This window comes from Capricornis sumatraensis, chromosome 2 (genome assembly GCF_032405125.1).
Source record: "Capricornis sumatraensis isolate serow.1 chromosome 2, serow.2, whole genome shotgun sequence".
NCBI lineage: Eukaryota > Metazoa > Chordata > Mammalia > Artiodactyla > Bovidae > Capricornis > Capricornis sumatraensis.
In genome coordinates, this window is record NC_091070.1 from 123,909,830 (window position 1) to 123,924,541 (window position 14,712).

The 14,712-nt window shown below is 43.5% G+C and overlaps 1 protein-coding gene across 1 annotated transcript in view; it reads right to left on the reverse strand.

The window, feature by feature from the left end:
• Nucleotides 1-1,583: 1,583 nt before the first annotated feature.
• LOC138069261 (neuroblastoma breakpoint family member 4-like) overlaps nt 1,584-14,712 on the reverse strand; it is a 33,653-nt gene continuing 20,524 nt past the window's right edge. Inside the window, exons 13-14 of the mRNA XM_068960496.1 lie at nt 12,874-13,060; nt 1,584-1,923 (exon numbers count right to left, since the gene is read on the reverse strand). Coding sequence (XP_068816597.1) covers nt 1,584-1,923; nt 12,874-13,060 — 527 coding nt within the window. The remainder of the gene's footprint in view (nt 1,924-12,873; nt 13,061-14,712) is intronic.

The window sequence follows — 14,712 nt, forward strand, 5'->3', positions numbered from 1 at the left end:
TAATTGAGAGGGATTCATAAAGGCGCCTATACAAGTACATGGTGAAAACAGAAAACCTTGTTATAGGGACAATTTGTGGTTGTCCAAACAGAAGAAATAGGCATATTTAGCACTTTCCAATTCCCTGCATCTGAGATAACCAGATGTCACTACTGAACTCAGACCCATGTTTCTCCATAGTTACCCAGAACAGATGAGGTCTTGGTCTTCGTCTTCCTCAAGAAAAGCATAATTTCCTACCGATAAATTCAGACAGGGCCAGAAACATAAAGCAGATCCCCCTATGTAAATTAATAATGCAGTGTCCAGTACTTCCACCAGGACAACAATCTCACCAGTGAGACGATAGAATATTTTAAAAGGATAGTCCAGGTGTCTCAGGTTGTGTATCTCAGACTCTACTTGGTTTGCTTTCCCAAGACATCAGGCAAGATCTCCCTGACCTTGTAGAGCCTCACCTCAGTATCCTCTTCCAAGTCTCCCTAAAAAGTTAAACATTCATCTTGCCCACAGAGTCTGGGGAATAGCTCACCTGCATCCTAGCAGAATACTGTAATACTCAGGCTTTTCTCATCATATGCTGGCTGCTTTAGCAGAATGATGAATGGAATCTACAAAACCTCAAACCAAAATGAACTTTGGTTGCTCCACTGAATCTCCAGCCATTCATGGGGTGGGAAATGCCAGGGCTCTGCCTTGCTTCGTGGAAACATTACAAGCGAGGTGATGGGAGAGGTCCTTGTGTCCTGTGGTCCAGATGACTGCTTTGCTAAGACAGCCATCTTAGAGAAGACAGGCACAGAAAGTGACAGCAGTGACACCAGGGAAACAACAAATGGTTAACGCTGTCAGCATCTCTGGAAAGTCACAGAAGTTCAAGGGACATTTTTGGGTATGAAAATGGAAATACTGTGGGCAAGAGGAGACATTTCATTGGAATCAGGAAAAAAAGATAGTCATCTCTGTGCACTTGCACACATACAAGTGAGTGAGTGTGTCACACTTGCCTTGGGTCCATGATCTAACTTGGGGCCTGACCCATAGGCTTCACCTGGATGAAGAGGAGAGATAGGCTCTCAGACCTACGTGATGCCTGTGCTTAAAACTCTACCACAGTCTGATTCAAAACACTGTCTACAGAGCTTCCACACAGGGATGACAAATCTCAGCACCACCAAAGGCAAGGAGTACAAAGAATACAGTCTACCTGGGCATCCAGGTGGAGTTCTATCACATGGTAATACTCACTGGTTACATCCCAAGCATAAGAGACATCCACTTCCTCAAGTGGTAAGACGGCAGTGCTCCTATACGGCCAGGAGTCTGACAGGCCGGGAAGAACTCTGGACTCTGAATCCAGCGATCCGAGTTCGAGTCTCGGTGGGACCTTTCCCTCTAGGCCGCACGCAGGGTCTTTCACTGGCGCAGCTGGAACTCAGTCTCCTGAGAGCGAACTGCGCCTCAGGTGCGCGCTGAGTGGACCTAGTCTCCCGCCCCAGCGCCCAGCTCGTCCTGCTCTCGGGACCAGAAGGTCTGGGTCCCGCGAAGGAGGCCCTGGGCCCCCGTGCCCTGCCGCCTCCCGCTCAGCAGTCGAGGTCCGAAACCTGCTGCTCTGAGCAGCGCAGGGCCCTGGAGCACGGGGAGGTGGGGGACGAGCCCGTGGCGTCCCCGCAGGACCCTGCGGCTTCCCGGTCAATGGTCATCGGGGGCCCGGCCCCGCCGCCAAAGGGCGCAGCGACCGAAGCACTGCCAGCCCCTGTCGGGTCACCCTGGGTCTCGAGGTAAAAGGCAGAAGCTGCGCCCACTGAGTCCTGCCCCACGAGGGGGCTTCGGGCCGCACGTCTTGTCCCTGTGATTAATGGTCCGGGGGCTGTGATGTCATTGACCAGCCAGGGTGACAGCTTTCCGGGCGGGGTTCCAGACCTGAATGGGAAGTACTATATTTTATGCAGGTGCCCTATTATTCGCAGTTTTGATTGATCCTGTTTCAGTTTATTTCAGAACTTCTCGCTCCTAAGTCTCCTTTGGACACAAAAAACCGCTGTTAGGCTAAGACTTGAACCTTGACTCCAGGAAATCTTGTCCTTTCACCAAACTCAGCCAGAAAGAGGAGTCTGGGCGGTGTATTCCAGCTTCTGAGATCAGGGGTCGGTCACCCACGCCTTTGAGGCACTTGCAGATCTTATAGTCGGGGCCAGAATAGTGAATATATTCTATGCAGTTAGATTTGAGTTGGAAACGGCATTCACTTTTTTATCATTATAAAATTCACTTTTTAAATGTCACTTCTAGACATTGGAAACATGATGTAACTTTTGTGGAACAACCATATAGATGAAAACTATAAAACAGAATAATTTATATGTACCACGGAACAGTGACAATTTTTTTTAAAAAGTGTTTTCCTTAATTGTGTTATTATTGGCATTGTTGGTATTTATTCTTTTTCCAAATGATGGGGAAAAGCAAAGGAGATTGTATGAAATCTTGTATTTCTGTTACTCCCAGTGTCCTTAAAAACAAAAATACTGGTATATAGAAAAGAGGCAGATGAAAGATAAACATTCAATAAAGCCTGACATTCTGAATTTGAATATGTACATTCATACAAAGATGAGTATGTATTTCCTAGCTCTGTCCACTGGAAATGCCTAGAAATAAACCAAATCCAGTAAGCATCTTAAGGTTACAATTTGATTTGGGAATAACATTTTGCACAAAAGGAAACCCAAGATTCTTAGAAAAATGACTGAGTCCAGGTCAGGGGCAGAAAATATTCAGGATCAAAGAGAAGCACCTTGTCATAGTGTTATCAAGAAAGTTCTCAAATACTATTAGAACCTTTTCAAAAGAATTGAGGAGCAGCTTAAAGTCACCTTCACTGCCAAAAGAGAGAGAATTTGAGTACTGATAAGAGCTATATTGCAATAAATTGAAATACTTCATGGTGTTTAAAATTTTGAATTCATATTAGCACACAGAGGACAAAAAGAAATAAACAAATTGGTGACCACAGAGGATACTTGGAGCATTGCTCATTAAGCTGCAGTTTTCCTTACAGAGGGTACCACTGAGTAACTAAACAGTATTTAGTATTTAGGAGAAGTTTCTTTTGATGCAAGTATTCCAGTTAAATACTACATGATGATGGAATATCACCATTTCGTGCCACATAATCAGTAAATGGATTGAGAGGTCTTGAACTAAAAGGGCTGGTAATACTATTTGAAGAAACACACAGGACTTGATGTGCCTCCTCATCAGAGAGTGCACACCACTTCTGAAGTAGTCTTGCCAGGACTGCAAGTGTGACTCTCTGTATCTACATGTCCAAAGTAGGGACCGCTAAGCATATGGCTGTTGAATAGTTACAAAGTAGTAGGACTGAGGACCTGGATGTTCATTTCTAATTCATGTGACTGTCACCTTAAAAGTTGGAGACATGCACAATATTTTTCTATAAAACACAAGTTTAACATATTGGTAGAATTCTATTTCCTTTGAGTGTGTGCTCAGTTTTATCCAACTCTTTTGGGTCCATGGATCATATCCCACCGGGCTCCTCTGTCCATGGGATTTCCCAGGCTCAAATACTGGAGTGGGTTGCCATTTCCTATTCCAGAGGATCTTCTTGACCCAGGGATCGAATTCTCATTTTTTGTGTCACCTGCATTGGCAGGCAAGTTCTTGGGAAGCCCCATATTTCCTTTAAGGTATATATAGCATTATCAGCTATGTAGAAGATTATATTTGCATTATTGTGCTCTTATACTTTTTAGTTGTCAATGTGGTTACTAGAAAATTTTAAACGAGTGTGACTTGCATTTTCGTTACATTACAGCACTGCTGTATATTCTACCACCAAGAAGGAAGTGTGAAGGACAGAAACACTTATTAAAGTACACCCTAGTATACAGTTTAGACTGTGGCAATGCTACAGAAAACCAACTCAGTTTCTTCAACAAATGAATGATTTAAAGGGGAAATAAAGTGCAGCAATAGACCAAGCAAGATGGAGAGTGGATTTGAGAGAGAGCAAGGAAGGAAGGAAAGAAGAAATTGAAGGTAAGCATACATGTAAGAGACTTAAATGCATTATCTTAGTGATTCCAGTTTGTGGATTTTATTTGGATCCAAACAAGAAGACTAACTTAGAAACAATAATGGAGGAGCAGGAGGGGGACTTCCCTGGTTAAGAATGTGCCTAGCAATGCAGAGGACACAGGTTTGATCCCTGGTCCAGGAAGATCCCACAGGCTGTGGGGCTCCTAAGCCCACAAGCCGCAACAATTGAGCGCATGGGCAGCAACTACTGAAGCCCAAGAAACCAGCAAACGACAAGAGAGTAGCTCCCCCTCTCCACACCTGGAGAAGCCGTGCTCCAAGCTATAAAGACCCAGGGCAGCCATAAATAAATAAATTAATTTTAAAAACCCTATGTGATCAAATAAACTGGAAAAAATGCTGCATTTTAAAAAATGGAAAATGTGAATAGTCTTTTATGATATTAAAGATTTTGAATTAATTTATGATTATAATGCCATGATGAAAATACTTTCAAAAAGAGTTCTCATTGAGGGGAAACATGCTGACATAATTATAGATGAAACATGATGTCTGAGAGTCCCTTTAAAAAATATAGGAAAAGGTAAGTGCATGGATTGTAGTAAGACAAGTTCAGCCATAAGCTGGTCATTGTAGACCATGCCTGACAAAGATGGGCCTGTTCTGTTGTGTCTACTTTTGTGTACTATTTAAATTTCAGATTTGAAAAAGGGTGATAGGAGAACACAGGACCACCTAGAATAACAGGAGCTGAATCTCTCAACATACAATTCCAAGGGGTAGGGACTGAAAGAGAGTCAAGGCCACCACTCAGAACCCAGCCCCAAACACCCAGGGCCCAGAGAGGCCTGTGGGCGTGGCTTGGTCTGTACTCAGCTCGGTCTGGGAGCCACACAGCAGCAGAGGATCAACCAGGACCCTGCACACAGAGGAGAGCGCAGCAGGGAGGGCGTACTCCAGACAGAGCTCAGGTAGAGTAACTCACAGAAAGAGCACGTGGATCAACTCAGAGGGTGTCTGCGACACGGTTGGCTCTAGCTCTGGTGACTAGGGAATTGATAGGAAGGGGTTCGACAGTGCACAGGACCAAGGGTGACAGTCTTGAGGAGGCACGATTACTGGGATCAGGTGTGAGACCGAGCTGAAGGCAGCATCCTTTGCACACTTGTGGTGATGAACAAAGAACAGTGCAACTGGCAGAAATGAAAGGTCCTACTGGAAGAAATAGAATCCCCAAATCAAGAGACACACCATGCCTTTCCCCCAAGCCTTAGCTCTGCTCGAATAATTGCACAAAAGTTAGAAAGTTAAGTCGCTCAGTTGTGTCTGGCTCTTTGCGACCACATGGACTGTAGCCCACCAGGCTTCTCCATCCATGGGATTCTCCAGGCAAGAATACTGGAGTGGATTGCCATTTCCTTCTCCAGAGGATCTTCCCAACCCAGGAATCAAACCCAGGTCTCCTGCATTAGAGGCAGACACTTTAACCTCTTAGCCACACGGGAAGAGTCATAATTGCACAAGACAGACCTAAAACAAAGAAATCAAGTAAGCCACTCAAAGCACTAATCCATTTTGACCTGGAACAACTGTTTGTCATTTAGGTAAACCTAGTCATGTGAAAATGAAAACTATATAGCTGACGTTTCTTCCAAGGTGGCAGAAGAAAAAAGTGTCAAATGAGAGTCAAAAATTTCAGCAAGTGAAAAAATTGCCTCAAAATCTATCAAAAAACCTTGGGAAATGTAAAATGGCATCCATATTTTGATTTGTTCTGAACAAAGCACTTGTAACTTGTAGATACATGCACATGGAAAAACCTTCAATATTTTATGTAAGAAATACAGAACACGAGATAGAAGTAGACAGGAAAGAAGAAATGAGAAATTGAAACTGGCAGAGATTTAAAAAATTAAAAGTAAAATTCCTTGGGAAAAAAAAAAGACTGAATGACAAGGTACATAGAGAACATATTTATCCCAGCTTATAAGGGACACGGCATTAAAAATGAAAGCATCAAACAGAATAGAAGTGAACAAAAGAGAGTGAGAAAGGATCAGAGAGAAAGTCATAGAGACCTAGTGGAAATAGACCTGGAATGGTCAGTTCTAAGACCTATCCTAGTAGAGTGAAAGAGTTTTTTTAGAAAAAATGTCCTGAAGCTCCAGACCACCCTTTGCCCTCAGTGAAGAAAAATCAGTTTGCATTCTACATCTCAGCAGAACATACAAAGTAAGATATTACGAAAAAAAAAAAAATCAATAGAACTCATTGTGGACAAGTTCTTTATATTTAGCCAAGGTGTCTGTACTGTATCACAGCAACAGAAAACTAGTATTAAATATATCAAACTTAAGGAGCCCTCAGTCCATCATGAGAAATCTTTAACAATGAACTCTTCTCATCAAGAATTGACAGGAAACTATGAGTTTCGTATATCTGGTCATCACTGAATGTATGTAATTGTAGATTTAAGCCACTGTGTCGTGGGCCCCGCTCTGGGGGCAGCCTAGGTACACCCTCAAACTTCTGCAGGGAGGCTGTTGGTACTCCCAGAGTAGGACAGCCATCCTGTGCCACCAGGAGGTCAAAAGGACCCAGTGGGCCCCTCCTCCAGCTCCTACCTCTACCCTACCAATTAGCACATTAACAAAAACAGGTAGGAAAAATATACTATATAAAGGGTATACATTTGATTGGGTTGAAATAATACAATAAGGTAATACTACTATAAGGTAGGTAAAGAGAGAAGAAAAAAGCAGAATAATGTCCTCGAGCATCACAGCACTAAAAAGTTGAAGCTGACAGATCACATTTAAAACATATACTTCAAATACTAGAAAGAAAGTGAAAGTGAAAATGAAGCCGCTCAGTCGAGTCCGACTCTTTGCGACCCATGGACTGTAGCCCACCAAGCTCCTGCATCCATGGGATTCTCCAGACAAGAATACTGAAGTGGGTTGCCATTTCCTTCTCCAGGGGATCTTCCCGACCCAGGGATCGAACCCAGGTCTCCCACATTGCAGGCAGACGCTTTAACCTCTGCACCACCAGTGCTAGAAAGGTGACAAAATACTAAAGGACTAACGTGTCAAAAATTTTAGTGCACTAACTAGCTATCCAGGCGTTCCAAAATACCGAGCAAAAGACACAGACCCACAAATATGCATACACAAAGAAAATAAAATAACAGAGAAAGAAACACAGAAGATACAGTCTACTACAAATGGTAAACATAGATGAAGAGATGTGAGAGGAGTTTAAGATACAAACCTGAACAGGAGAAACAAAGGGGCTTCCCTGGTAGCTCAGCTGGTAAAAAATCTGCCTGCGATTCTGGAGAGCCCGGATCGATTCCTGGTTTTGTAGGATTCCCTGGAGAAGGGATAGGATACTCACTCCAGGATTCTTGGGCTTCCCTGGTGGAATCCACCTGCAGTGGCGGGCACCCGGGTTCGATCCCTGGGTTGGAAAGATCCCCTGAAGTAGACCATGGCAACCCACTCCAGTATTCTTGCCTGGAGAATCCCCACGGACACAGGAGCCTGGCGGGCTACAGTCCGTGGGGTTCAGAGTCGGACACAACAGAGTAACTAAGCACAGCATGGCACATGAGAACAAGAGTATTGATATTAATAAAATCAATCACGTTAATAATGGCTTGTGGATGGGGGAGGGGTGGGAAGGAGGTTCAAGAAGGAGGTTCATATTTATTCTTATGTTTGATTCCCATTGTCGTATGGCAGAAACCAACACTACATTGTAAAGCAGTTAGCCTCCAAATAAACATAAATGCAAGAAAATAGTGGATTATAATGCTGAATTTTAAAAAAGCACGAGTCCACAGTGAAACAAAAATATTTTTAATAATATGTTTGGGGTAGGGATTGTCTTTTCCACAGCGCAAAGCTGGCAATACCACAGATATGATAATTGACACACATCAGAGATCAATAAAGGATGGTAAAATTTTACAGAAAGAGCATCATAGAATACGATATTCATACACTCTCAGAATACCACTCATCAAATTACTCATTGCAGACACGAAAACCTGTCTTTTCAATGAACAGATATTATAAGCCTCCGCATAACAGTGTTCAATGCTAAAATAATAATAGTGGTGACAGGTAAAGTGGACACTCTTAGCCTCCAAACAGGCTGCCCTAGGAAGCACACAGCATGTACTAGATGGTGTTCTTGGCAAAAAGGGTTCACCTGAACTTAATCATGAGGAAATGACCAGACAACTGCAAAATGTAGACCTTGGAGTAGACAATTGACCTCTCCTCTGCAAAGCAGTCAACGTCACGACCATCAGAGACAAGTACAAAAAGGTGAGGAGATGCTTGAGGTTCCAAAGGACTAAAGAAATAAAGTGACCCAATCTTTTTAGTCCTTTGGAACCTAAAACATCTCTTCTCCTTTTTGTTGTCTTTTTGGTGCAAACATCGACTGTTTGAAGAAAGACAGGCCAGTTATCTGGTTCAAAGGTCTAAATTCTGCAGTTATCTGATATCTACCTCAATATTAAACAGGATAAACACTTTCATCAAGAACAATCCATAGTAACTGCTGTCTGCTTTGAGCACAGTCCATCTGGTGGCAAAGAATGACCAGGTTGATATGTTGTCTTCTTCCACTTGTTCCCATGCTGGTTTGTGGAGGATGAATATTTAGAGGAGCAAGAGTTAAGTTCTTTCCAAACTCTGTGTCCATCGAAGCATTGATTACCTTACTGAGGATTACATTCGGAGGCTGATGACTGGGATTACTCCCATCAATTCTGTCCCTTGAGGTGTGCAGAGTGGTTGTTGGTTGGGATGTTCATTCTCAGGAAAGTATCCCTCCAGTGTTGCTGAGGTTTAAATTGAGTTTCTACTGTAGATTTTTTTCATCAAATGGAAAAAGTAATTTTATAATATGGTTTCTCAAACTGACAATATCTTTTCTTAGTTCCTAAAGTAATTGGTATCTGTGAAAGACAGAGAGAGAGAAGAAACGTGAGTGTTTGTTAGGTCCTGCTGAGCCTGGAGGGATGGCCACATGGTAACTGGGGCCAGGGGCAGACAGAGCTCTTGTTGACAGGATGAGCTGAAGGGAGAGCCACAGGCTGGCTGGAGAGAAAAGTGAGATCCATGAGTTAGAAGGAATACCTCCCTAAACTTTCATCCAGCCTGTGGTGCAGCATCTAAGGACCCCTGTCCTCAGCCCACCTTGCTTGGTGATATCTCAGCTCAAAGCTGCTTCCGAGCCTTAACTGGATCCCCACCACTCAATCCTCAACAGTCATTTCACTCTTGAATCCCCTTCATCTGTGCACTTTCCCACGTGTTCAGGGATGGACGTGCTGAGCATCCCTCATACACAGTTAGAAACAGACCGCTATGGGAGCAGAGGACCCTCAACTGAGAAAGCACCCTCTTCTACCTCTTCATCCCTGCCTTCTGAGGAGGAGAGGCAGGCTACCGGAGAGTCCTGGATGGTGAGCACCGATAGGGACCTCAGAAGGAATCCAAGTCCAGTTCCATAATTTACAGAGGAGGAGCTATGGTTTCAAGGATCTGAGGACTGTCCAAAACCACATGACTTGTTACTGACAACCCAGAACACGGGCCTTCCTATACATTTGTGGGAAGGGAGAGGAGAAGAGGAAAGCTCCAATCTGGAGGAGTCAACAGTTAATAGAGGATGTTTGGTCATCCTGCTGGACAGGAATAAGGCTTTCCAGGGAAATCCTGCTCCAAAAGGACCGAGGAATGAATGGAAAGGGGGGAAACTCAAAATAAAATTAGCAAAAAGAGAGCAGGGTGGGTAACTGTATCTCAAGCCATTCGCATCCCATGGACACCAAAAGTCTATGAAGGTGATTTCATTTCATGCTGAATCTACCTTAAGGCATTTCTAGGAATATCCTTGACATCTACACAAATAAAACTCTGAAGTGATAGAGCATTCAGTTTAGTGATACTGAATTCTGATCACCTTTTCCTCAAACGTTTCTCACAGAAAGAGTCTCTCCAGGTATTTTATGCGAGTGTATAGAAAAACATCTACTTCTGCTTTCTTGCCTAGGCCAAAGCCTTTGACTGTGTGGGTCACAACCAACTATGGAAAATACTTAAAGAGATGGGAATACCAGACCACCTTCCCTGCCTCCTGAGAAACCTGTATGCAGCTCAAGAAACATCATTAGAACTGGACATGGAACACAGATGGGTTCCAAATTGAGAAAGGAGTATGTCAAGGCTCTATTTTTTCACCTTGATTATTTAACTTTTATCCAAAGTACATCATGCGAAATGCTGGGCTGGATAAAGCACAGCTGGAATCAAGATTGCCAAGAGATAGAGCAATAACCTGAGATATGCAGATGACACCACCCGTATAGCAGAAAGCATAGAGAAACTAAAGAGCCTCTTGATGAAAGTGAGAGAAGAGTGAAAAGGGTGGCTTAAAACTATGCATTCAAAACAAGGAAGGGGGGGATGTCATGAAGATCAAAATCACTGCAGATGGTGACTGCAGCCATGAAATGAAAAGACGCTTACTCCTTGGAAGAAAAGTTATGATAAACTGAGACAGCAAATTAAAAAGCAGAGACGTTCCTTTGCCAACAAAGGTCCATCTAGTCAAAGTTATGGTTTTTCCAGTTGTCATGTATGGATGTGAGGGTTGGACCAGAAAGAAAACTTAGTGCCAAAGAACTGGTGCTTTTGGACTGTGGTATTGGAGAAGACTGTTGAGTCCCTTGGGCTGCAAGGAGATCCAACCAGTCTATCCTAAAGGAAATCAGTCCTGAATATTCATTGGAAGGACTGATGCTGAAGTTGAAACTCCAATACTTTGGCCACCTGATGTGAAGAACTGACTCCTTAGAAAAGACCCTGATGTTGGGAAAAATTGAAGGCAGAAGGAGAAGAGGACATCAGAAAATGAGACGGTTGGATGGCATCACCAACTCAATGGACATGAGAGTGAGCAAGCTCTGGGAGATGGTGATGAACAGAGAAGCCTGGTGTGCTGCAGTCCATGGTGTTGCAAAGATTTGGACACAACTGAACAGCTTAACTAAACTGATAGAAGGGTATGTAAAATGATAAATATAGCAGGATAAGGCCTACTGTTCATTATGGGGTTTTTGCATAAAGAATATATTCATTGAAAAAAATTTATTGAACCTGCTGTTCTGAGCCAGTTAGTAGTCTGTGAAACATGTTTAGTGACTAGCCAACTGCAAGTTGCATTTTAACAGTAGAAAAGGTCATACTAAATTTTATTCTTATGGCAAGGGGAGGGTCAATTTTATACTTTGGGGTCTATGTAAATTTTTTTTTAGTCTTCTATTCTAAAAATTGTGGGATATTTTAATCCAAACAGAGAGATTATATATCTAACTTTACTATCCACATCTCCTTTTTCTCTTTTGTCTTCTGCAGGCTGTATTCTGTTGAGAGAAGAATGCAAATTCCCTTAATTGTTGATATTCAGCTTTTTTTCGGAAACAGCCACTCATAGGCCACTGCCATATTGGTTACTTACATCCTATCAGATCCACAGTGCTTCTAATCCTTGATGCATATTAGCAGAGCTTTGAAAGATACTGATATCCAAACCTCATCCCCAGAACTTTGAAATCAGAATCTCAGTGGATTGGGTTAAGGCATTCATGTTAGCTCAAAACTCAATCCGTTTTCATTTTACAATAGCATGATTTAGAGCTACTCACTAGACCTACACTATTTCACACCACTCTTTTTATTTTCTCCTTCTAGTCCAACGTGGACGTCTCTCCACTGGCTCTAAAGACTCTTTGGTCTTTCTCTGTTACTCGCATATAAATAATTGGCCTTATCAATTGGATTGTCTGAAGCAATGATTATCTTGTATTCTTGTGTAGCTCGCTGGGTCTTCATAAATGTGGCCCAAACTTAATTCAATATAATATTGTCCTACATTCCCTGGCCTCAGATTTCAATTCTGTTCATTTTTCTGGGTTTTGACTAATATGGAGAAGGAATAATGTGAGTAAAACTGGAGAGGTCTGAATGCCTGTCCATCTCATGCTGGATGTATTTTGAAAACCTGGCTTCTGTATCTCCTTTTCCCCAATGTCCCTTTAGGGAGCCATTTACTGCCCTCCACCTAATGCCAGCTCCAGTGAGTTCCTGGAAGCCCCATGCACATTAGCAAAGTTCTGCCTATCAGAGGCTGAGGGGAATCATGACTCAGGCCAGTCCAGCACTCCCACCTATGACCCAGGTTCTTATTTTATTTTGGGAATCAAGGCTTTTTCCTTCAGTTCTGGTATTTCTTATTCAGTGGAAAAGCTGAGGGTTAAGGGCTGTCCTAGGTTCATTTCTCCAGAAGCCAACTCACATGCGAGTGATTCCTTAAGACATGATCCTGGAAGAAAGAGACAGTGGACTTGGAGGCAGCGGCAGGGAAAGTAAGGTGAAGAAACCAAGAATGTGTGTCATTTAAGGCCAGTGCTTTCAGAGGCTCACATGCTGCTATTGTGATGAGGAGGACCATGGATCTGGGCTTCCTTGTGGCTAATAGGAAAGGTCAGAGGGAATATGAGGATGGTAGCAATGGGGAAACAGTAGAGGTCAGAGTGGAAACAGGAGCCTGAGATGGAAGGGCCCTGCAGGGTGGCTGCCCCCATGGAAAAGAGAGGAAAGACCACACAGAGGTAGTGTCAGCTGTTGAGTGAACAAATGAGGAAGAGAAAAATCAGTGGGAGACTGAGCCATAACAGATCAAGAGCATAAGGAAGAAGTGCATGGGGTTACCTCCGTACCCTACGCTTGAAGCCCCAGGAATCTGCAGACTAGTCTCCACTTGCCAAACAGCGGTTTTCTTCTGATGCCCTTCTGTCTCAGGACACTTAAGCCCTTAATCTTGTTGCAGACTGGATGCTCATGTGTGCTTGCTGTGGAGCCCTCACCTTCCAGCTTGGGAGGGTTCTTCATGCTGATGGAAGCACCCAGCTCTGAAGATAAAACCACAGCCAACAGGATCCATTGTTATTCATGATTGACAAAGACTCACTCCTCCACCCAAGGAGGACATCAGGTACAGAAAGTGCCCAGGAACAAGAAAGGCCATCGGAAAGCCCATGGGTAGGTGAAGACATGGAGATAGTTTTATATTTTCTTTTTTGCTGATTTTCTTTATACTACCCAGTATTGTTAAGTGTGCCACAGGGCAAACGTGTTTCCAAATGCCATAAGTGAGCAAGAAAAATAAAATGGATGACAACAAAGAATTCCTACGCAGAAAAAACTAAGGCAAGAAACTCCCACAGGATGCAGTTTGTACTGTTGGGAGGGAAGAGATGAAGCAAGGTCAAAGCTGAAGGAGAACCTCATGAGAGAAAAGAAGTGGGGAATTCTAACTTGGAAAACTTTTAAATATGCATCAATATACACTTCATATATATGTAAACACACTACATATGATATTACACATAAGTTAAATAAGGCATAGATAATATGATAAAAATGGAAGAAACCTCACAAGTGAGTGTGTTTGTGATGGAATAAATGAATGAAGGATTTGAGCTATTGAATGGATCATTCTATTGGCTTCCTGATGAGTTGACTTTGGAAAAGAAAATAGAAAAATAAGAAGAATGAGAAAGAAACTCTGGTGACAGGAACTAGGAGACATGGGAGGGGGGGCGTGGATGGGAGTCACACTGTGAAGGGGTGTGAAAGTAAAGGGCATTAAAACTACCATTTGCTGCAACATCTGCTGTGAAGCCTGGATTCATGCTCAGCTCTCCATGGAAGGTGAGCAGGAAACAGTGACTGAGCCAGTGGGGTTCAGTCCTGGCTGGGAATGTGGGAGCCAAGCACAAGAAAAGGAGAGACGAGAGGGAAGAGAAGACAACAAACACCAGGAGACCCAGGGGCTCTTGTCACGCTCTGCACCCCTGCCCGCCCTGAGCACTTTCCTTGAGACTCTCCATGCTGCCACAGGTGGGCTCCTTCTCATCTCAGCTCCGCCTGAGGACCTGGGTCTCTCCTCATTCCTCAGATGAGGCCACAGCCTGAGGCATGAGCGCCAGGTAGCGCCAGGCTCCAGTGGAGGGTAAGGATGAATACGTCCCAGATGAAATGGATGTGAGGGTCTGGAAGCTCTTTTAAGGAAATGTGAACTGAGGTGGACCCAGAGAAGAGGAAAACTGGGAGATGGACATGGAGATGAGTGGAGAGAATGAATTAAATGGGGTGTCATAAAAGAGACTGATGGGTGCACTTCGAGAATGAGAGTAGCCCTTTATTTTAAAATGAGGGGGAAATGACGAAAAGAAACTGGATATATAAACAACCACGGGACTGAGTTGCAGGGCCAGTGTTTATACTGCTGTTGAATGTTGCTAATACACTGTTGCTGAATTATTCTTGGTGAATGTGCCTGCAAGGCAGGACACCCGGGTGTGATCCCTGGGTCGGGAAGATCCCCTGGAGAAGGAAATGTCAACCCTCTCCAGTATTCTTGCCTGGAGAATCCCATGGACAGAGGAGCCCTGCAGGCTACAGTCCATGGGGTCACAAGAGTCGGACACGACTTAGTGACTAAACCACCACCAATACACTGTTCCTGAGAGCACCCAACAGGAGTAAACTGCCTTGATGA